The sequence below is a fragment of the Lipophrys pholis genome, assembly GCF_963383615.2.
Source record: "Lipophrys pholis genome assembly, chromosome: 4".
NCBI lineage: Eukaryota > Metazoa > Chordata > Actinopteri > Blenniiformes > Blenniidae > Lipophrys > Lipophrys pholis.
The window spans coordinates 13,430,903-13,453,328 of NC_137637.1; the positions used below are offsets into that span (position 1 = coordinate 13,430,903).

Genomic DNA, 22,426 nt, shown 5'->3' on the forward strand with positions numbered 1-22,426 from the left:
TATTCTTAGACCAGGTGAGTAGAAGCAAATACTCGAGCATTCAATGTAAAGTCTTTGTGCTTCGGTGCTCTTTCTCTTGCCACAGGTTTAGACCAGCCATGACCAGGGCTGAAACACGCAGCTGACTGATGGTTTTTTGTCGTCTTTCCGTCGTTTCTTTCTCCCCGAGAGCACTCTGCTTGGTTTCCTGCAGATTCAATAGAATGTCTTATTTCAACTTTACAGCTGCAGGTTTAACTCAGTGAAACAAGCGCTATATTGAAACACATATCGTATTTTTGTTTTGTTTTTATCTGCGTAAATTAATCTATCACAACAACAGTCATCGAAAACAAATTATGTGAGAAAATTGATTTTTCTTTGCAGTGAGGCAGAAACAATTCGGCAAAAAGAGCTGGAGCGTCGGAAATCAGTCAGATGAGTTGTGTTATATTGGCATGTTTTGTGCCCCCCCCCCCCACACACACATTTCTTCAGGATCTCTCATGTTCACTGTTTCTGTAAAAGGAACACTAAGCTACATCTTTCTATGTCTTCCTGCTCCAGCACGTCTTCATGTATCATCATGAATCGCTGCAGAAATCCTCCTAACAGCCTGATATCAGCACATTCCTGTCCAGACCATGAAGCACATTGGTCTTACAAGACCAGGATCGCAGGTTTATTGTCGCCAATCAATGTAACAGACTCATTTTTTGATTGAACTGTCAAGGGAGGACTTGAAAATTCCTCATAGAAATGTCCAGACCAGGGTTGAGCCCGAGACACCAGCATGACTCTGGTTTGGAAGAACTTTTCCGTAGCTCTGGACACTGTTGGACAGAGTGTCTTTGTTGGGATGATGGTACCTTATCTAAAGAGTGAATGAAAGACCTTAAAGACAGCTTGAAAACTATTTACTGTTCAACTTTCTTTAAGCCCCGTTTACACGACATTGTTCTTTTCTGGAACGTGGCTACTAACCAATCATAGTTCTTCTGCACATGCGCAAGTAGATGGACAATTATAACAATGGCGGCCTCCAGAGTGTCCTGACTCCCAGTCCATGTTCTCCTGTGGGACTTGGTAGTTTTATAGTTGAGTCGTAAGAGCAATACACAATAGTGTGTGTGTGTGTGTGTGGTTTCATTACAAAAATCAAACAGCAGCACCCACTAGTGGCCCAACATGAAAACGACATCATTTTCAATGTTGCTGACGTTTCCATGTAAACGGACATTGTTTTCAGAACGTTGCCGTGTGAACACTAAACTTTTTCTGAACCAAAAAGGCTAAACTTGTGTTTTCACTATATCATTGTCAACTTAATTTAGGCCCTCGACTGGACTTCCTACAAAAGAGGCCAGAAAAGACGCAACCGTCTGTTCTGAACATCTACTGACTCAACCACACATGTACAAAAGTTGGTTACAAAACGTCTCATATATTCTGAGAATCTTAATCTATTAAAGTATTTGGATCTTCCCACAGCACTATAATAAGTATCAGGATATCAGGCGTTCTGGCTTCAATTTAAAAATTGTGATTGTCCTTTTTAATTCATATGGAAATGCTTCCCCTGGATTCCTGGCTGAAACACGGTGTCTTGGGATTGTAGGAGAAATTGCTATGTTGTGTTATAAATCTGTTAGTTGCTGAGACACCAACAAAAAGTATTTGGCTCGCTCGGCCTCACAGGTGGTTTCATCTCGGCGCACAACAGCTGAACCGTCTGAACACCTCCACAGCTCGTACCTCAGAAACAGACCAACAGGTGTATTTGATTTTCCCCGCTGCAAAGACGTAAAACCTGAAAAATGTCACAGCAAAAAACCCCAAAAAAATCACCTCGTCCGAGTCGTTTCACAGTTTGGTCCGCCGTGCAAGATCTCCTTCCCCCTTCCTTTTTCACGAGTGTTGTGTCTGGTGCCGTCGCACTCCAGAGGCGTCGTCGGAGCTGACGAAAACCCAACAGAACTTTGCAATCTTTCAAGAGTCTTTGTGAAAATGTGAAAGGACAGAAACACGAGCACTCGCGCACCAGAGCGCCCGTGATGAAGAACGCAGACGTTTTCGTGTGCGTAGACAGTTTTATGTGCTTTCTCCTCGAACACACACACACACACACACACACACACACACACACACACACACACACACACACACACACACACACACACACACAAAACCAGGGCACGCGTCCACGAGCACACAATACTCCCCATGCTTTACATCTGGCCTGGACCGCGCCACAGCATGTGAGTGCGGGGGTGTTTTTGGCAGACTGGAGGTGTCGGTAGGCGAGTACAAGGCCGGAGAACGACAGAAGGGAGGGGGAGAGGAGAGAGGGGGAGGAAAAGAAGAGAGAGACATGAGAAGTGGATGATGCAGCAAGAAAAGGAGACGGTGGAGAAATCCCCCGACAACTGAGCCAGCTGAGGGGGGCCGCTGCTGGACGGAGAGACGGGGGGGACGACAGTGGAGGGACATGTGTGGATGTCATCTAGCCATCGGTCATGGACAGAAAGAGAGGAGGGTGGGAGTGGGGGGGGGGGTTGAAGCCTAATCCTAAAAGCAGCTGTGTGTAACAAGGAGTGGGTGGATCGGTTCTTGGGAGACGGGCTCTCTCTCATGGCCCGCCACATCCTCTGACCCCCGCAACGTCAGCAGCCCGTCTGGACTTCTCTCTCCGGCCCCTCCCACTCCAGCGGCCCCACCAGATCTGACCAGCTCCGATGTAACGCCGCCGTCTCAGATACCGTGGATCAGGTTGAGAACGCGCCCTCGCTTTTCACTCGGGGTATTAAAGGTCCTGCAAAACTTCCCAAAAAGACGATTTGCTTCCTGATGTCCACGTGGGACATGTGTGTGATTCTAAGGGTTCATTTACACAGCAACGTTTTGAGGTAAAAACACCAAACGTGCGTTGCGTTTTTAAACGACAACAGTGCCCCGAGCCTCTGGGAACTTTTTGAAAACACTCCGGCTCCGTTTCCATGTAAACGACAGAAACGCTGCTACTGTGAATGCGCCAGATCACCTACATCAGACCTGGACATGGTACGATCCACAGTCCTCTCGATGGGTCTGTAGGGAATTATGAATCAAATGAACATGATACATGAAATACAACTGATTTGCTTTAGTATTCCTGGTAGCAGCCTTATTCTTGTACTGCACTTACATAAAGTTGATGTGCCTGTTGTTGAAACGTCACAGAGAGCAACTATCAAATTATACATGCAAAGAAATACAAGAATTTTCCAGTTGGGAACAACGGCTTACATAAACTACCTAGTTGCCAGATTGTAATCCCGATGTTTTTGTTGTTGTTGTTTTACTTTGTCTGCTGACTTTCACCATGTGACCATCTGAGGCCACTAGATGTCACTGAATGACAACAGAATGCTGCTATATATATTCATGTGAAGCATTTTTTGATTTGCGACAATAGTCTAGAAAATCCGTTTTTTTTTACTGTTTTGTAATAAGAGTCATTGTGCAGAACAAAATTGAAGCTATTGCTCGGCCCCCATTGGAAAAATGTTTATGAACAAACTAAAAGCATAATGAACTTAATTGGATTATGTCTCCTGTCTTACATTTGATTACAAGTTGTGATAAAATAATATTTGTGATGAGATTGATCTCATTTCTCGTTCTTGTGCCAGAAATTGCTTCAAAATGAATTAATTTAACAATTCATGATAAAATATAGTATATAATGTGGTTAGAATTGTCAGGAAATCTTCATTTCATTACAGGTGACGTCACTGCAAATTGGTGTGAAGAACTTTTAGAATAGTTTACTGATGGACGTTTTGCTCGCAGACTGATGGAATGGAAAGCCCATTTAACAGTGTGAGCTGTGTGTGTCTCTTCTCCACAGCTTGTTTGCTGGCAGCATACCCAGGATGACCTTCATCAGTGTGGGCGGGTTCATCTTCCTGGGAACCTACGAGAAGGTCCGCAGCACGATGCTGTAACAGCAGGAAGATCATCCGTGAGGCTTCGCTGGAAGTAGCACCCCCGAGAGGCATCACGGAGGGACCAGCGGGTCATCGGAGGAGGGTTTGTCCACGCCACTGGCCGCATTACCCAGAGTGCTGCTCTCCCGCTCATCAGCACGGAATTTGAAGTTGCGGGACGATCAGAGTCAAATCTGTTTGTACATTTTGGTTATTAAAGACGGAACTCTTTGTGATGGAGGCCCGGGTCCTTCATCTTCCAGTCCCAGGTGGTTTGATGAGAGTTCGGGTTTTTTTTGATCCTCTCCATTAAGCCGAGCCACCTGCATGAAGGAACCACCGGGGAGACGCGGTCGTATCTCACCGTCGTTACATTCCTGCTGGAGCCCGACTGACCTCCTCCACCTGTCAGAGCTTCTTTCTCCAGTCAGCACCAACAATCCGACACTTTGTGAAATTAACGAGACTTCATGTGCAGGCTCAGGTGTTCCTCGCAAGCTTTTTATTACACTTCAGTGTGTGTCTGTCAAGAATTTATGGTGAAATATTTTTCTTTCGATCAGTCCCCCCCCCCCCCCCCCCCCCCCCCCCCCACCCCCACCCCCCACCCAGCCTCTCTCTCTCTCGGGCTTGTTTGCTGTGTGGAAAAATGAAAAAAAAAAAAAAAAAAAGCAGCTTTACCCAAAGTTTAGAGAGCTGTGTTTTTTTTTTGTTCTTGTAGCTTTCAGATTGCAATTTTATCAAATCTGCGTGTTTAACAGTAAAAACTCCTGCAGCATAAATCTGGTTAACTCGAGTGTAAGAGTAACTTGCACTGAATCAAAGGGGATTAATGAATAACATGTCTTATAATGCGAAGAAGAAAAAAACATATGTCAATGGGAGATTAGTGAATAAAGTCCACCAAGAATGGAAATTTAAGATCAAATAAAAAAAAAAAAATGAAGTAATTTTGTGAGGCGATACGCTGTTCTCTTCACTTTGAAGGTTCAAGATGTTTTGCGGTTACAGATTATTTTAATTTAGGGGAAATTGGGCAAAAAGCTATTTTAGTCATCAGATGTGCAGACCTCCGAGTTGAAGGAATAAACATTTTTCTACTAAAAAGCTGTTGAATAGGTTTGAATAATATTCCAACTGTGGTCATTAAGTCTTCAAACTTGGGTGGAGAAGTGATTTACATGGTGTGAACTGTATTTATATGTGAGTAGACTTGCATATAAAAGTACAAATACCTCAAAGTACTACTTAATTACAGTTGTAATTGGTTATTTCCACTCGTGAAAATCCGATTATTGAAGATGATTTGAAGGCAGATGACTGGAATTACTCACACTGCGAAGTAAAACATAGTGATTAAAGGGCGATTACTCTGAAACTGTCTTCGGGGGAGTTTTCCTCCCCGCCGTGCAGATTTTACCTCAATCTGCCTTTGATCTTTTATTAGAGCGGCACGTGGGGTCTTCCCAGCCCTCGGACCAGAGAACGTTTAACTGACGTTGGACGGCTGGAACCGAATGTGGGTTGAAGATTAGACGTGTTCTCCTGGAAAAACAAGCTCAGCCTGTACGAGTATAAACGTTTTCCGCTCTCCACGCAGCGCACAAGAGCACAACGACCCGTCTTGTTACAAGACGAACAAATGGGCCCAGCACGTCTTATTGAAGGATCGTCCGGTGACACATGGAGGACGAGTTAGGCATGGCGTCGGTGAGTTTTGCCGGTGGAGGTTGCATGGACCGGGGGCGGGTGGGGGCAGCGAGGAGACGGATGGCCTCACAGGTGGGGCTGTTTGTCATGCTGCTTGTCACCGGGCTGTTGGACAACAATGGCGGACGTGTGATTGGTGGAGGCCACGGCCAGGGGCATGTCAATCATGTGGTGACAAACGTCCATCTGGAATGCACATCCTGACCCGCGGCCCGCCACGATCCAATAGCAAATATTTTAAACAGCCCGCAGAAGGAACAAAAAAAAAAAAAAAAAAAAAAGCCTGCTGTCTTTGGAGCTTGTAAGAGCCAGGAGACATTCCTGGTGGGAAGATTAGCTTTGTGAGTGTGTGTGTGTGTGTGTGTGTGTGTAAGGGGTGTTTGTTTAGCCCACATTGTGGGGTCCAGTACCTGGCAGTCCACTTTACTATTCGGGACATTTTGAGTTATGGGGACCAACTGGCTATTTTTGCAGTCATCCCACAATAAAATTGTATTAAATCTTCAGGCTTCCAGGCTTCAGGTTATAGTTTTGCTGTATTTAACCAAGAGATGCAGCTCGTTGGTTCATCAGAAATAGTATTCGGGAAAAAAATGCAACAAAAGCTTTTTCACATGTGGTGTAAACAGGGCCTTCGACTGAACTGGTCATTTCAATTAAAAATGCTTTTCTTTTTTTCAACAGAAATTTGTCACCTGGAATAATCCAACCTAATATAAACCATTTTTGTTTGTGCTTCAAGAAGTTTTAGTGTCTTTACAATATTCTCTCCACCTATCACAACATAGAGGTCAGCTCGAATCATTGGCAGTTAAAACAAACTTCTTCCTCCTGTATTGTCCTGCATTAAATTAAAATATACATATATATATTTTTTTCTTCTATATCCAATCAGTTCACCGAGAGCAAGGTCGTATGATGTATATTTTAGTTAATCAAACTTTCCTCACTTGATGTGTCACGTTTGTGACTTAAAACTGCAAAAACATGGAGGAAAATGTTTATTGACGAGTAACTTTGGGCATCGGTTTCCAGGACTAAGGTAACAATTCGGTGAAAGCAGGAAACAACGCAGGTTTTACTAGCAAAACGTGTTTTTATTAGACACTTCAATGCCACGTTTGACATTTCACCGGTTTAGCTTTGACATTGGTACAAGGCTTTCAGACAGTTTGCCTTAATAATTTACTGAGAACATGAAGTGCACCTCGCTCCCTCTCGTCCTGTTAAGCTGCTACGCTGCGGCCGGTCAAATCAATTCGGGGGGGGGGGGGGGGGGTCTTTGAGGTGAAACCAGAGGAGCGTGTCCTCTGGTTTACCTTGATAAGGCCACTGGTGACAGAGCACAGTTCAGACTAAAGGCGGGGACACAAGTGTCCATGGTGGACCGTGTAACTTTAATTTGACTGATTACTAACCCAGTGTATCTAGGAGACCGCAACCGTCTGGGGTTGGGGGGAGGGGGGGGGGGGGGGATTCATCCTCCCAGAGTTTGGTTCGAGCACATTTCACAACCTTTCCAATCTTAAGTTACCTCATGTGTGAATAATGACAAACACAGCGGCGAACAGGATAAAACGGGGATGTGGAGTACTGCCGGTTCACAGCAGTGACATATTGACAACACGTCGCTCTACGTGAAGTCCGTCGTATCACAACCAATTAAAAAGTTTGAACACAGTGAATGTGACTCACACGGTGAACCTTAATCACAGTCGGTTATACACAAGGGTGCTTCCCTTGAACGAAATATATCCCAACTAGATCGTAAAACCTCGGCGGAAACGTAGTAAAACCGAGTGCTGCGGGAATGAAGGAATTATGATTAAGTCAGAGGAGTAAGTTAGCACGGTGGTATTTCAGTTCCCTCGACCCTCAGAGCGTTTTAATGTGAATATTAGCTGATGCATCGTGGAGCTAATACTTGCACTAGAAGTCACACCTCCGAACAGTTTATAGCGTTTTGAATGAACATTAATGTTCATTTTATGCACGGATGTATAGACCAAAGAATAAAACCCTCGGGCTTCTAATAAAGGGAACTGATTTCAAACTTCCTGTCTGACCCACAGAAATCCGTCGCCCGGCAGCCACTCTGCTGTGAACTGGGTGGAAGAGCCTCGATGGTACGGCGTGTTCTCTCTGACTTTGTGGAATGTCTCCTCGCTGGTTCCCGCTCAGACGTTCCTGGATTCCTATCGGCAGATCGCGTAAACGACCTCGTTTTTGTTTGTTTCTTTCAAAATAAAAGTGCTTCAGCACACCGGCCCACGGCGAGAATCCCACCTCGCACCATCTGACGTACCAAAAACCAGATCAAAGCTCTTCCTTCATACGACGACAATGCATGTGACTTGTGTTTTTCCATCAGGCCATGGTTGGCAAAAAAAAAAAAAAGAAACATTCAAGTGCAATCAAGTGTTTTGTTTGCTATAAAAAAAAAAGTGTACCAGTCGTTCTCACAAAATGATATATGTTATTACAAGTTGAGTTTTTCTTTGATCATGCAATAAGGCACCGCAGCTGGATGTTGGTAAAAGCTGAAAAAGGCTGTTGGTTTTTTTTTGTGGTTTTTTTTAAGAAAAATAAAAACACCATCACTCCTTTCTTTGTCATGCACATATATTCAATCACTCTTCTGTAAAAGTTATATAATATATAATATAAGAAAACTCTTATGTACAGTCAAAAGTCCCGATGTATATTTCTCTGTTTGCACATACAGTATCATGTACAAGATTCCCCACATTTACATGCTTCAAATGCAAGTCACATTTTTTTGGAGCTAGAATTCATATTGGTCACCTCCCAGAAGAAGGTTTTTAAACTATGTACAGCTAATAACGCTCGGATGGGACGCCGCCCACACAAGCTCCGCCTTCACACTCCGGATTCCCCCTCCCCCCTCCCACCATGTCCGTGCTCCTCCAGGAGGAGGCTCGGGATCCTCGGCCTCGATATGAGGTAGCAGTTTATTTCCCAGTGCAAAACAAAAACTGAAAAAAAAAAAAAACCAAAAGTAAATTCAAGATGTCACAGTTTTGGGCTGGATGCAGCGTGCTGCTAGTCGCTGGCTCTCCTCAGCGGCGTGCTCTCGCTCTGAGACGCTCTGAGCGCGTGTCCGTTGGAGAGCAGAGTCTGTCTGAGCTCGGGCTCGCAGTCCGTGTCGAGGCCTCCGCGGAGGCTCACGCCGCCCAGCTTCACCGGCTTGTGGAAGGAGTCCTCCGGCGGCGGGGCGCTCGGCTGCGCCGTCCTGCCCGCTGTGGAACCAATCAGAGGACGACGGTCAATGAAGCGAGACACAAGGGACTTTGCTGACATGACGTTACATGACGTTTTCATGTGAAAATGTAAAACTTGCGTTTTGAGTGTCTGTTTACACAACGTTTCTCAGAGCCACTGAAAATGCATTGCTTACAAAACGGCACCCAAGGTGGAACTTTACGAAAACGCTCAGAATGTCCGTATATTCGCCATCGTTAATGTTTATGGCCTAATGTTCTCCGCATGTGTGTGTAGTCTCTTTACAAAAACAACCATCAGCTCCCACTAGTGACCGTACAAGAAAACGACATTGTTTTCAACATTACCGCTGTGATCGTGTAAACAGACATCTTTTTCAAAATGTTGCAGAGTAAACGTGAAACTTTTCTGAAACGAAAACACAAAAAAGAAGCCTTTTCCCCTGTAACGTTGTTGTAAACGGAGCCTGAGCATGCAGGCGCAGTGGAATGTGTGCGCGGAGCCGCGATGACATGTAGAGGTGAGAATTGTTATTCGGAGGCTGTTTCCACGGGTGTAACTCCCTAAACTAGAGGAGTCCCAGAACAGGCCTGGACGTGAACGTGCAGCGAGAGCTCGCAGAAATGTCCCGGGGGGGGCTCTGGGCGTGCAGCTCTGATACAGTCTGGTAGGAGGCCGTCTATCAACAATCACGTTTAAAGGAATTCGTCCTGACAGGAGCGCCTGGATTGCTGATGTTTCTCATGCTATCGCCTGATACGGCGATGCTCCCGTGGGACGGCGCCGGGCTGAGGGAAGTGCGTTGGATTTATATGTTCTGGCTGTTGGCATTCGCGCTGGTCCTGAGGGCTCTAAACCTTCCTCTATTAACAGGCACATCTCAGACTCACTCCACTAATCGCCTTACCTTTCCTGTCGTGTTGGTTCAGCTGTATCGTGTTGTGGTTTTTGGGATACGTGGACGCTTGGCTGTCCTTCCGGATCCCGTTGGGGGTCCCGTTGCAGAGTGGGCTGGGGTGCGTCGCGGCGTCGTACGGCCGCTCGGGGTGACAGTGCGAGTAGGGCGGGGGGACGTCGTACTGCTGGTACTCCAAACCCCTGGCGGGGCCGAAGCCGTGGCTCAGGTAGTCGTGATCTTTGGAGTAGCTGCTGCCGTTCTCCATGCAGTCTGTGCACACCACCGCGCCGTCGAAGCCTGCAGACGGGCCGCGAAAGAGAAAAATAAACGAGCGGAAGGCTGAAAGTCAACACTGCGGTCGGGGGCATCTGTGGCACACTCGTAAGGCTGAGCGGAGACTCGTCGGGTACCTGCGGGGTCGACAACGTGGCCGTTGGGCTGAGGGCCGCCGGCGGCCTCCACACGAATACAGACATCCTGCCGCTCAGACAGCGTGCCCTGAGAGGAGAGGTAGCTGGGAACGTCTGGAGGAACGATGGTCTCATCTGGTGGGGGGGGACCAAGAGAAAGAGGAAACATGTTTAAAAGCTTTCAGAAGCTGAAATGGGAACAACATAGTGGCACAATCATTCTAGTTGAGGTTGTAGCTTCTTGTGCTACTAAGAGCAGCAGACGGTGACTTCTGCTTCTTCAGCATGAAAAAATAGTGACGGCAAGTATCCAGACGGCCGAGATCAGTAGTTCTCAACCTTCCTTTCCCTGGACGCCCCACAAATTTCCCCAAATAAAATCTCCGGACCACCTCACCCAAATCTATTGTGCCAAAACATCACAGTTTCCAGCGCTGACTGACACCCAAAACACAAAACCTGATTCTGCTGTCGCTTCTAGAAAAGGTCTCTGTTCTGAATCCAGACAAAGGAAGTCATGGCCTCACCAGTGTTGGTCACGCTGCACTCCTCGCTCTTCTTCCTGGTCTGGTAGATGATGCACACCCACACCAGTGACGTGATGACGATACTGGTCACCACGGCGATGACGATGATGCCGATGGTGACGGAGCTGGGGCCAGCGGGCGGGCAGGGTCTCCTGCGGGGGGTCACCACCAGCTGGCTGTGAGCGCGCTCCGTGCCCAGCGTGTTGGACATGAGGCAGGTGTAGCGGCCGGCGTCCTCCGCCGAGGCCGAGCTGATGACCAGGAGCTGGTTTCCCGGCGTGAAGTGGTGCCTGTCGGACGGCCGCAGCGGCTGGTCGTTGCGCAGCCAGGTGATGCGGGGCGGCGGGCTGCCCAGGGCTTTGCACTGCAGCGCCACTGTTTCTCCCACGGCCACGTTGCGGTCCTCCAGGTCCTGGGCCAGGTGGGGTGTTTCTGCAGGAGAGAGCAGAGAATGAAGAAGCTGCACGGCCACAGGATTCCTCAGTTCACGGATTCCTGCTCTTCTATTGTTGTTCTCAAAGTTTCAGCCTCCTGCTCTCGGGTTTCTGCTTCACCTCCGTTTGTTCACTGTATCGATTACTGACGCTGGGGGATCGCAGTCATTCAGCTGGACGAGCTGAAGACCATCTGACTTCTTAACAATCCAATTGAGCTCATCTTTGACACACACACACACACACACACACACACACACACACACACACACACACACACACACACACACACACACACACTAGTCCACTTCACACTGCTTTCACCGCACCACACACACAGGATTTCTCCCGGGACTCAATCCTCTTTGGAACAATGTTTTCAGTGTTTCCCCAGCAACTGTGTGTGTGTGTGTGTGTGTGTGTGTGTGTGTGTGTGTGTGTGTGTGTGTGTGTGTGTGTGTGTGTGTGTGTGTGTGTGTGTGTGTGTGTGTGTGTGTGTGTGTGTGTGTGTGTGTGTGTGTGTGTGTGTGTGTTCCTCTCAGACTGAGCACTTCCCCTCGCAGAGAGACATACAAAGATTAAGAGATCTCACTTAGAGCACTTCAGTTGCCCTTCTCTCTTCTATCAATACTTTCTCCGTCTCCATCAGTCCCCCGCTTCCCCCTCAACCTCATTCTTTTCTCTTAACCCCCCACCTCCACACACACACACACACACACACACACACACACACACACACACACACACACACACACACACACACACACACACACACACACACACACACTCGTCTGTTCCAGCTCTTCTTTGGCTCCTGTTTTTCTCTCCTCCAGACAGGGGGCCCCTCCACTGCACCACCCTCCTCGTCCTCTTCTCAAACCCAAACATCGTCGTTTCAGCGTGTGTCCGCGGCTCCCAGCATCAATATTTTACATCGCTGAGTGGATTAGACCGCCGCTCGAACCCGCTGAGACGTCTAACAAGCCTCGTCACTAAACCGGTTCTGTGTTAAATTTAGCGACTTCTGCTCAGGAGCTGTTTCAGACCCCTGCTGACCTTTACTTTTTTTTCTTCTCTTTTTTTTTTTCAGCAAGGGGGTGGCTCTGCTCAGCTGAAAGACAAAGCACAAAGATGATCTATGTGCTGAGATCAGGGGAGAAGCTCGGGTTTGTTTGATTTAACAGTGTGAAACAGCCAATAAAGTGGGGGCAGTGAGGCCTGCAGTGAAGCAGCCATGACTATCCCTCCCACCGTGGGAGGAGAAAGAGGGAGGATGGGGGGAGGGAATGCCTAACAAACACCCCTCTGTGTTCCCCCCCTCCCATCGCCCCCCTCTGTGACCCCTAACTGTGACCTCTGGCCTCTGACCTGCAGCAAGGCCACAGCTGCCGAGAAAAGAAAAATATAAAGGTCCTCATTCTGCGGCCGCAGGCTGACCAACTCCTCTAGCAGCTTCCTGGATGGGCGCGGGAATGTGATGCTTACCCAGCACGGTGAGCGTGGCGTTGGCCGACACGGTGCCCGCCGTGTTCTTGGCGGTGCAGCTGTACACGCCCATGTCCTCGGGCTTCACGTCCATGATGAAGAACACGTCGTCGTCGGGCATCACGTGCATGCGGCGCTCGCGGGCCGCGGGGAAGTCCGTGCCGCCGTCCTTCTGCCAGGCGATCTGAGGCGCCGGGTGACCCTCGGCGGCGCACTCCAGCCGCGCGGTGTGGCCCGTGCGGATGGTGCTGTCCCGGGGAGTCTTAACGAAGGACGGGAGGACTGCGGAGGGAAAATACACAAATTCCATCAGCAGTGAAACAACAACATGACCTTTCAATGTGCTCAGTCACGGCGTAGTGGAACAAAGTCCATCAGCGATCTGAACGGATCCTCCCGCCAGTCTGGCACGCCACGGCAGATACATCAAAGTTTAACTCTTAAGGCCCATCAGTATCTCGAGTTGAAACACATTTTTGCGTTTAAGCTTCAGAAAGGTTTTGTAATGTCTGTTGACACGTGAACCACACACACATGCACCGAGAACAATACGTTATTAACTTTAACAAAAGCAAGTACAGAGACATTCGTATGGACAACTTAGATTACTATTCCAGGAGACTCTCAACTATAAAACTACCAAGTCCCAGGAGAATATGGATTGGAAGTCGTGACACTCTGGATGCAAACGTTGTTATTGTTGATCTGTTTGTGTATTTGCAGAAAAACTATTTACTACGTCAGACCGTTTTTTGTAAAGTTGCATTTTCAGTCGCACTGAGCACCATTGTCCTGTAGACAAACATCCAAAAAGCTAAGAAAGTTTTGCGTTTTCACGCAATGGGGCTTCAGAGTGAGGAATCCTCTGCTCACTGCTCATTATGAACAATGAAAACCGCTGCGTGCGTCTGAAAGCAGTTAACTGATGGTCACACATACAGAAGACGTGAAGGCAGACTACGGTAATTTACTTATATCACAAATCCATCATTATTACGATATTACACATCGCAGAAGACTGAACAGTGATCATTTACTTTCCAACGCATTACGAATTCATGCTCGGAAAATTAAAGACAGCTCAATTTAAATATGAAATATAAGTGTGATTAATCGTGATTAATTCATACCCAGAGAGCAGAGGTCAGGAAAAGCAAGGAAAAAACAACCAAATCATTCGCGGCGTCTTCTACTTAAGTTTCTATTTATTGCAGATCAACATGTTGACTTAATATCGCTCAGCTCTAATCTAAACCCAGAGATAATCCAACCACTCTTTTTCATGCTGTTTCTTTACATTGTGACACATGACTTGTTTAATATTACAAATCCTCTCATTCAACTCTTCCCACCACAGTTTCCCCGCTGCTACTGGCAATCAAGCTCATTTGCTTCCGGTCAGAAACCAACACCTTGAATGGTGGTTGTGAAAGTTTGCAGACAAATGATTTGGTTCAGAAGTGACAGTAAAGGTGCAGCTTGCGGCCGGGCTCAGGCTTTAGCAGGGAACCAAACTTTGAATAAACTTCCCTTCACTGGTGTGACAGAGCGCAGAGGAGACGACATGCAGCTAAATCAATTTGTTCCAAAAAGCATCCTGTGAGACATGGAGGCCGAGCAAGTGGGCAGGAGGAGACTTGATTCTCCCGAAGGAGCAAAAGACTACGTTCCCTTGCTTTTCTGTCAAATAAAACGGTCGAAACATAAAGAGAATGGGTCCCCAGTAACCTTCTTTTACAGCCACGTTGAATTAACGCCAGGAACGTACCGTTGACGATGACCCGAGCCTTGCTGGAGTAGGTGGAGCCAAAGTGGTTGGTGATGATGCACTGGTAACGCCCCTCGTGGGCAAACGTGACGTGCCGCAGGTGCAGGATGGTGGTGTATTCCATCACGCCCCCTCCGACAGTAGGCGCGTCAGAAGTGGCGCCCTGGTGGTGGGCGCGCACGTGGGCGTAGTTCTCCATCTCGGCCTGTCGGAGCAGCTCCTGGTCCTTGCGCCAGGCGAAGGCCATGGGGGAGGAGCTGCTGCTCGCCGCCGTGCAGGTGAGTTGCACGTCACTGCCCAGAACCGTCACGGTGGTTTCCGGCTGCACGGTGATCTGAGGTTTGGGAAGGTCATCTGAAGGTGGGAGGTCGAGGAAATGAAGAGATAAGGTCAAGACGGAGGCTTCAGGGTAAATATCAAAAACACTCCTCTGTAGAATGATGGCAAATATATTGATTTTAAAACACACATTAAGAGTCCATTAGCGAGATTACACAGAAAAATGTGCGACTATGTAAATATGCAAACGCCGCCAAGCGTTCAGTGTGGCCCGTCTGTGCCTCCAACGCCGTGGGTACACGACTCACCGCACACAAAGCTGCTGGGCGGAGCCTGGAAGATGCTGGTGCCCTTCAGGCTCTCCGGGTGGGCGCAGGTGGCGTTGACACCGGCCTGCAGGCCTCGAGACACCAACCAGCCGGGCAGCCATTGCAGCTGACAGTCGCAGAGTAAACTGCTGCTCTGCATGAGCCTGAGAGGAGAACCACTGTGTGAGCTTCGCGCGTCGGGCATTCGCATTTGAATAAATGTTTGTGGGTGTGCAAACTCTAAAAACCACATGAATGTGCCGCTGCTGAAGGCTGCTACTGTGTGGTTCTTGGCACATGAATGATGCGTGTTTGAGTAAATGTGTTCACTTACAGAGTCTTGAGGTTCCTCATTTTACTGAAGGTGTCAGGCTGGATGGAACGAATAGCGTTCTCCCCCAAGTTCCTGTTTGGGAGATCAGACACCGTCGCATCAGCTAAACATGTATTAGAACAACGAGCGTCGACGACAGAGAGCACACTAATGGTTTGACTAAAATGAATAAATAAAACCTAATACCAGCTAATGTCGCTGCACATTTGACATGCAAACTTCTTTTCATCATAACTCCTAGACTGTTTATGAAAACAGAAAAAAACTAAACAAAAAAAAAGACACCAGGAAGCAGGGAGATTGAGCTTTGTGCTCTTATACTGGTCAGTACAGTGGCCTACAAGGCTCCTGCAATATGCTGGTATTAACCATCATGTCATGCATTTGTAATGGAGTAATTCTGAAGGACTGTTACATCTTGAAAGCTGAACTTATCTTAGAAAAATGAGCAGAAGTTCTCGCTCACTAGACATTTGTGAGGCTTCTCCAGCCGTAAAATCAAAATAGATCTCCACCTGATTCTAATGATCAGGTCGATCACAGAAGCCTCGGGGTAATAACAAAGTACAGTAACGGAGCGACTCAGAACCCAACCAGGACCAGATTTTCTCCCCTGACGGAAACATCCAGGTCTGTGTATACAAGCGTACGCGCCAGCTTTTCCACCACTCCCTGCCCTTATTTGAAAAAAGAAAAAAAAAAAAAGCCTGTGAAAGAGCTTATAGGAATTCCACTTCTCCGGAGCTCGCCATATGCTCGATAACTCTGCTGCTGCGCCGAGGCAGGAAAGAGAAAGAAAAAAGGCCAAAGTTGAGATTGTGCTCGCCTAACGAGAGCTGAGCAGCTGGGCGCTCGCAAAAGCCCCTGTCCTCTCCTTTTACAAAGACGCTATTAAATTGCTAGCAGCCTCCACTCTGCCAGCTTCTTTTGGCAACCTCCACCCCTCCTGACCCCCCCCATCTCTCCCAGTCACCCTCTCGTGGGATACTCACAGGTGTTCTAGGTTCTCCAGGCCGGAGAAGGCTTTCTTGGCCACCGATTTGATCTTGTTTCCAAACAGAGTCCTGTCGTTTCCAAACATGAAGGGTGTCGATAGATGAAGGAAGAGAGGAGAAAGGGGGGGGGGGGGGGCACAATTAGCAAGGCTGAATCTGATAAGACCGAAGGGATTGAGGTATTGGAAATCCGAACTGCGCGGAGATTAGCTGGGAGGAAGGGTGAGTGGGATTGAATGGGGGTGAGGAATGGTGGGGAGGTGGGGGAGGCAAAGGAAGGGGAGGGAGGGGGGCACCTGGGTTTTGCACTGCTCTTCAAAGACTACTTTTATCTTTATTAGAATTTAATAGCAATGACCAGGCAAGCCCCAGTGTGTGTGTGTGTGTGTGTGTGTGTGTGCGTGTGTGTGTGTGTGTGTGTGTGTGTGTGTGTGTGCGTGTGCGTGTGCGTGTGCGTGTGCGTGTGCGTGCGTGCAGCCACTCCAGTGTGTGTCCGTGCCTGTCAAGCTGAAAAGTGAGTTGCTTTCCCCTCTGATTTGGGGTCCTAATCCCTTCCTCCACCCTCTCTGTTGGCTTCCACCTCCTTTCTCCTCCCGTAGCTTCCACTTCACAGGAAGGAGGAGACACGGCTGGCTGGCTGGCTGACAATGAAGACCCCTTAACTTATCAACATGGACACACGTGAGGCCCCATGTACATGTTTTCAAGTGACAAAACCTCCGATGCTCAGAGACACTGAAAACTGAACATTTCGACTTGAAATGTATAAATGTGGCCTGTGTCTTGTCACCAAAACGAGGATACTTCATCATGCTTGCAACCCTTTCAAGTCTGAACAAATTTGATTCATAATCCTGGTTCGCCCCCACGAGACTGGTTGTGAAGCTGCTTGTGGAGGCCGCAGCATGCCCAGTGGGAACTTTGATGCCCCCTTCATTCTCTGTTAAACGTCTCGTCTTTTTTCCCAGGGCTCACTCTGCCAGCTTCGGGATGCAGCGGGCAGCTTCCGCCAACGCCGTGACAAAAGAGGGCCGGGTCAGAGAGCGGGGCGTGGAAGGCGTTTGATGTTTGATGACTGAATGCAGCCCTCAATTTCACCCTCTCTCAGCTCCCTACAATCAGAGAGTGGGAACGAGGGGACGAGAGGAGTGAAGGCACGGAGGAGAAATAGAAGTAAGCCTATTGGGGAGCAAACCCCTGCCAGCAAAGAGAAAAGCCTTTTCTCTTCCCCTTTTTTTTCTTCCAGCGGCACTCACACTGGGAACCATCTTGGCTGGACATCATCTTTTCATCCCGCAGGTTGATGATTGCTGTTTGTTGCCAGCAACTTCATGCCCGATGCAGCTTCTGAGCTCGCCAAGTGTTTGGATGTTGAACTCTTCTACTGACTGCATGAAAATGGATAAGTAATGAAAAACTGATATTAATAAAAATCCTTTCTTCTTCTTCTTTTTTTTCTTTCTTCAGTATCACCAGCGTGAAGAACTCAATTTGCCCATAAAGTTTCTTTGGAAACGGTGAAATCACAAGATAAAAGCTGGCCTGAACTGGAGAGGAAGCGGCCTGGCCTTCAACTGAATGGAGTAAAAAATTACCTTCAATGTTTCTTTGAAGGAGAATGGGGGGCCCTGTAAGTCAATTCTCTGTGTGAGCATTTCCTCTCCAAGTAAAGTGTGGGGTCCTGGGGGGACGGATGTCTTAAGCTTCTGAACTCGGCGGCCTTGAAGCCAAACTCATCTGGCAACGGGGAGTGAATCGGGAGTTGGACATAAACCTTTGGATGCAAGAAAAATGAGAGCAGTGGCTTCTGTTTCTGAAGAATCCTAGAAGCAGTGGCAGGCCTGGACGGAGGGATGAAAAGGAGGGGTAAAAGAGGAGGAGGCAGAGGAGCGGGAGATAGAAGAAAGAAAAGAGGGGGGACACTCACAGCTTGTTGAGGCTGTCCAATCCAGAAAAGGCCCCATTGGTGTCCTCTATTGTGCCCGAGATGTCGTTATGGTCCAGCTCCCTGTGGAGAGGGAGAGAAAAGAAGGGGGATAAGAGAGATGGAAGGCGGGAGGAGGAACAAGGACGGGGTCTGCCAAGGCTGAAGGGGTTTCACAGCGGTGGCAGTGGCTTCGCTGGAAGTCACGGGTTACCACCCCCCACCACCCCCACACCACCCCAACCCCATCCCCGTCCTGCTGCACCTGGCTTTGCTCTGCCAACCAAACGCATTCTTTCCCCGGAGGGGTGGAGCAAGAGCGTGAATGTGAATGTGAACGCACGTTTGTGTCGGCGTGTGAATGCAAACCGCACGACGGGGGAAAAAAAAAAACACATGTATAATTCATGACAGGACGGAGGAACTGCCGAGGGCACAATGCCTTGTGATGGGTGGCAGGTACGGCCAAGCCAAGAGTCTTAATGGGTTCAGGGGGTGACCCGTAGCTGTGGCCAGGCGAAGACAAAAACAGAATGAACAGACGCATGAGAAGAGCGAAAGAGCTTCTTTTACAGCCGACAGTTTTTGGACCTTCTTCGAAGGTCCAAAAACTGTCTCTTTATGTGAAGTCATAGCTGCAGAGGCACCACTCCACCCTCCTCGCATCGCGATCATAAAGAAAAACAACGGGGCTGAAGAAACTCCTCTCAACCATTATCAGACTGTCCTTAAAGTTTGGGAAAGGCCTTTGAGGACGATGGTCGTCCCCCCCACCCCCCCCAACCTTCACAATAGCAGCCTCCTCCTCCTTCCTCTTTGCTTTCCAAGCATCTCTTCTCCCTCTCTGCTCCTTTCAGTCCCCGCTGGCCACTGTCTTAGTTGGAACTGGATTGGGGCTGCCAATTTCCTCCTCTTTCTGGCTGGCTGAATGTGAATGGCCGGTGCCTTGTTAAAGCAAGGCCAGTGGTGGGGGCGAGAGAGAGAGAGAGAGGCCGGGCACACGGAGAAGGGTGGAGGGGGCCCCGATGAGCACAACAACCCCCGTGGCCGAATTAGAGGGCAGGCTGGCTTGTTTGGAGCTTTCACACCCTGATGCAGGCTCCAGCCCCATGCCAGCACGGCCAGCAGCGCAGGCCCAATTAAAGCTCCCCCGGCTCCTTTTCAGGGCCCAGTCTCGGCCCGTCCACCCCTCTACTGATTAGATTAGGCCTGCCTCAAAGACACAGAGAGCAGCAAGCGATGGAAGGAAAGGAGAGGAGGGGAAAAGAAATCATGCAAAATCAAGATGTGTGTATGTGTGGTTTAGAGATAACGCGAGGTGATGACAGAATACTCCGAGGATAGCAGTAGGGAAGAAATGGGCATTAAAAGTGCTTTGAAAGTGGCCCAGCCAAACAAAACAAAAAGAGCAATTAAAGACAACAAAGGCAAATAAGAGCTGCGATACGGCAGTCGAAGCTGCTGTCCCACCCTCTTCACTGCGCTCTGGAGCTAGTTATCTAGAACCTGGAGTGCCAGCAGAGCGAGAGACGCCTTATGTGCATTGGCTCGTCATCTGGCTGTGAGAGAGCGCGAGAGGGAGAGAGCTTGTTAAGCGAGCCCTGGCACCACTCCTCTCTGGCTCACTCAGTGAGAAACGCTGGAGCCAAGGCGACCTTGGTTAGGAACCAAGACCCCCAAGTCTTTCTGCTGAATTTATCCACACTGGCTTTCTCCCTTTTGGTTCTCCCCTTTTCTTTTTTTGTGCAAGAGGTGGATCGGGGGGGAGACCCCCCCCCCCCTCCTTTATTCAAGGCTCTTAAAAGCCAGGGAAAGATCTCAAGCGAGCTGAGTGACACGGAACACTTTTTGATCCAAGTACGTTGGGAACCTGTGTTTGGAGACAAAACGACCCCCCCCCCCCCCCCCCCTCAGAAAAAACCTCCAAAACAAAACCAAAGAACTAAGCGAGGAAAGGCACAAAAACATTAAGAAGTTGCCAAAGAGACGGTGACAATAGACCCCTCATAAAAGTCACAAAGAAAAAAGTCCTGAATAGACCGAGATGCAAATTAGACTGAAGTACACAATCAACACTTTTTAAAGTCAACTGAAGGGGCTCCGTGGAGCCTAAATATCAAATATCACACGGCCAAAACCAATATTAAACGTCTCCGATTTCACTGCTCCCCAGTGGCACATCAGGGCAGACCGGTAATGAGAGGGCTGGTGGGGGCGGGGTTTTACTTACAGGATCCGTACGGCTTTGAGGCCTCTGAAGGCTCCCTCATTGATGTGGCTGATGGAGTTGTGGCCCAGGCGCAGGGTTTGGAGATCCCCGAGCACAGCCAGGCTTCCCTCGTCCAGACGAGTCAAGTTGTTGTACGACAGATTCCTGGAGCAGAGAGGTAGACGAGAGAAAAGAGGACAGACGGACAGACAAGGAGAGAGGGAGAAGAGAGAAACGTTCTGTGTGAGGTCTGGGAGGAGAAGACGGGCTGGCAGAACACCGCGACATCATTATACTTCAATTTCATGGCTGATTCGGAGTCTGCCCGCCACTCGTTCATGTGTTTTTCCGTTGTGACCTTTTTCTTCATTCTCATCGCAAGACGTTCTAATGGGGAACGAGTTTAGCAGAGCGGAGCTCTAAGCTTCACCGAGGTCCTGATCATTTGCTGAGGAGGGAAAAGAAATTCTCTTCGTCTTCTGTGAACACACTGGACCAGGCGCTAAACTCCTGAAAATTATATTTCTTCTTATATTCAGCCACTTAATCTTCTCTTTATTCTGAAAACTTAGAGAAGATGCAAACAAGGTGTTTGGTTTTTCCAAGAGTTTCACTTGTTTTTGGAATTCCTTAAAAGCTGCTGAAAATGTACTTCCATCACATGACTTGTAGGCATTCCCAACAACACAGACACTGGCCACACTCGAACCCCGCCCACTGCAAAGTCAGCCCAGGCATTTGGAAATGGACACACAAAAATAAAAAGAGGTAATCATGTTTGTATGATGTAAATGTTTTTATGTTTCACAAATGCATTAATGGCCAAGAGATTTGAGAGGTGACGTTGTGACTGAGCGTCTTTCATGTGGCGACATAGAACGCCATCCCTTGTCTCCACCCTCATCACGTCCCTTAAACCCCAACTGCTCCCCTGGTGCAGAGGAGTAGCAAAGAAACAGTTTTTCCAAGGGGATTAATAAAGTAACTTTATTTTTTCTCTTTTTTATTTCTAGAATGACGTAAAAAAAATAAAGCGTGACATTCTGTCAGTATGACAACACTGCTTGTAAGGATGGGTTTGGGTTTTTTTATTCCTCTTGCAGTGTACATAATCCCTTCTGGTAAATCCTGATTACAAATGATAATAAATGTCATAAAGGTATCTTTTAATCAGTGGTCAAAGGCAGTATTGTGCATTTTATTGCCCTCTCTGTGGCCCTCTCCTTCTGTCTCTGTGTCCCGGCCCCAGGTTTGCTTGACCAGTCATGTGTACAGAGATTCTCCCCTGATGACCAGCCCAGCCTAGCGCATCAGGAATGCAATAACAGGCTCCTCATAAAGGCAAGTCACTCACTTCTATCAGCCACGAGTGTCATCATAACCCCAGATAATGAAAACCATATAACTGGTGACGGGTACGGTACTCTGGTGGGGGACGGATGGTACTGGAACAGCGCTGAGGGCAATCTGCTGGTAAGATGTGCTCACAGGAAGCGGCGCTGAGATACAGAGAGCAAACTCACGGGATCGCCATCTCCGTCTTTATCCCTTTGCACTGTGAAACATAAACAAACATAGGCGCCACAGACGGCCCGGGCTACCTCCTGGTTAGCAACGCCTCAGCTGAGCGAAGCTCTTTAGAGCGGCATTACAACGGTCGTGTCAACAGTACAGGGAAGACTGTCAGATAATACGCCGGTAGACAAAGGCAGTGAAGGTGATCCTTTACTGTAATTACCACAACACAACCAGCAGAGGATTACACGCCAGTTTGCTTCAGAGCGGAGCACAAAAACTCTTGTCGAAGGGCTTGAGTGCTGTAGAGCCCGGCTCTAATTATGGGATAAACAGCTTATCCTGAGAATAGCGGTGCGTATTAAGTGTTAAAGCAAAATGTCATTTAACCCTGGGGAAGGTAGACGGATGATATGGGTGGCGGGTGGGGAGGGTGGAGT

General features: G+C 48.3%; 2 protein-coding genes across 5 annotated transcripts in view; one reads left to right on the forward strand and one right to left on the reverse strand.

Moving 5' to 3' along the window:
* slc25a26 (solute carrier family 25 member 26) overlaps window positions 1-8,263 on the forward strand; it is an 82,948-nt gene extending 74,685 nt beyond the window's left edge. The window contains exons 10-13 of one of the 4 annotated variants that reach the window (XR_013935289.1): window positions 3,869-4,431; window positions 5,395-5,466; window positions 5,548-5,657; window positions 7,730-8,263. Coding sequence is in view for 1 of the 4 variants with exons in the window: in XM_080461677.1 (XP_080317803.1) it covers window positions 3,869-3,965 (97 nt within the window). In the remaining 3 variants the exon portion in view is untranslated. Of the gene's footprint in view, window positions 1-3,868; window positions 4,873-5,394; window positions 5,658-7,729 lie in introns of those variants that run through there. The other 3 variants (XR_013935288.1, XR_013935290.1, XM_080461677.1) reach the window with 3 other exon arrangements.
* The window catches only part of lrig1 (leucine-rich repeats and immunoglobulin-like domains 1), a 39,341-nt gene continuing 25,107 nt past the window's right edge, over window positions 8,193-22,426 (reverse strand). The window contains exons 8-18 of the mRNA XM_080461675.1: window positions 20,493-20,636; window positions 18,266-18,346; window positions 16,336-16,407; window positions 15,344-15,415; window positions 15,010-15,173; window positions 14,423-14,776; window positions 12,655-12,936; window positions 10,736-11,167; window positions 10,209-10,343; window positions 9,808-10,095; window positions 8,193-8,917 (exon numbers count right to left, since the gene is read on the reverse strand). Of these exons, the coding sequence (XP_080317801.1) occupies window positions 8,721-8,917; window positions 9,808-10,095; window positions 10,209-10,343; window positions 10,736-11,167; window positions 12,655-12,936; window positions 14,423-14,776; window positions 15,010-15,173; window positions 15,344-15,415; window positions 16,336-16,407; window positions 18,266-18,346; window positions 20,493-20,636 (2,221 nt within the window). The 3' untranslated portion in view covers window positions 8,193-8,720. The remainder of the gene's footprint in view (window positions 8,918-9,807; window positions 10,096-10,208; window positions 10,344-10,735; window positions 11,168-12,654; window positions 12,937-14,422; window positions 14,777-15,009; window positions 15,174-15,343; window positions 15,416-16,335; window positions 16,408-18,265; window positions 18,347-20,492; window positions 20,637-22,426) is intronic.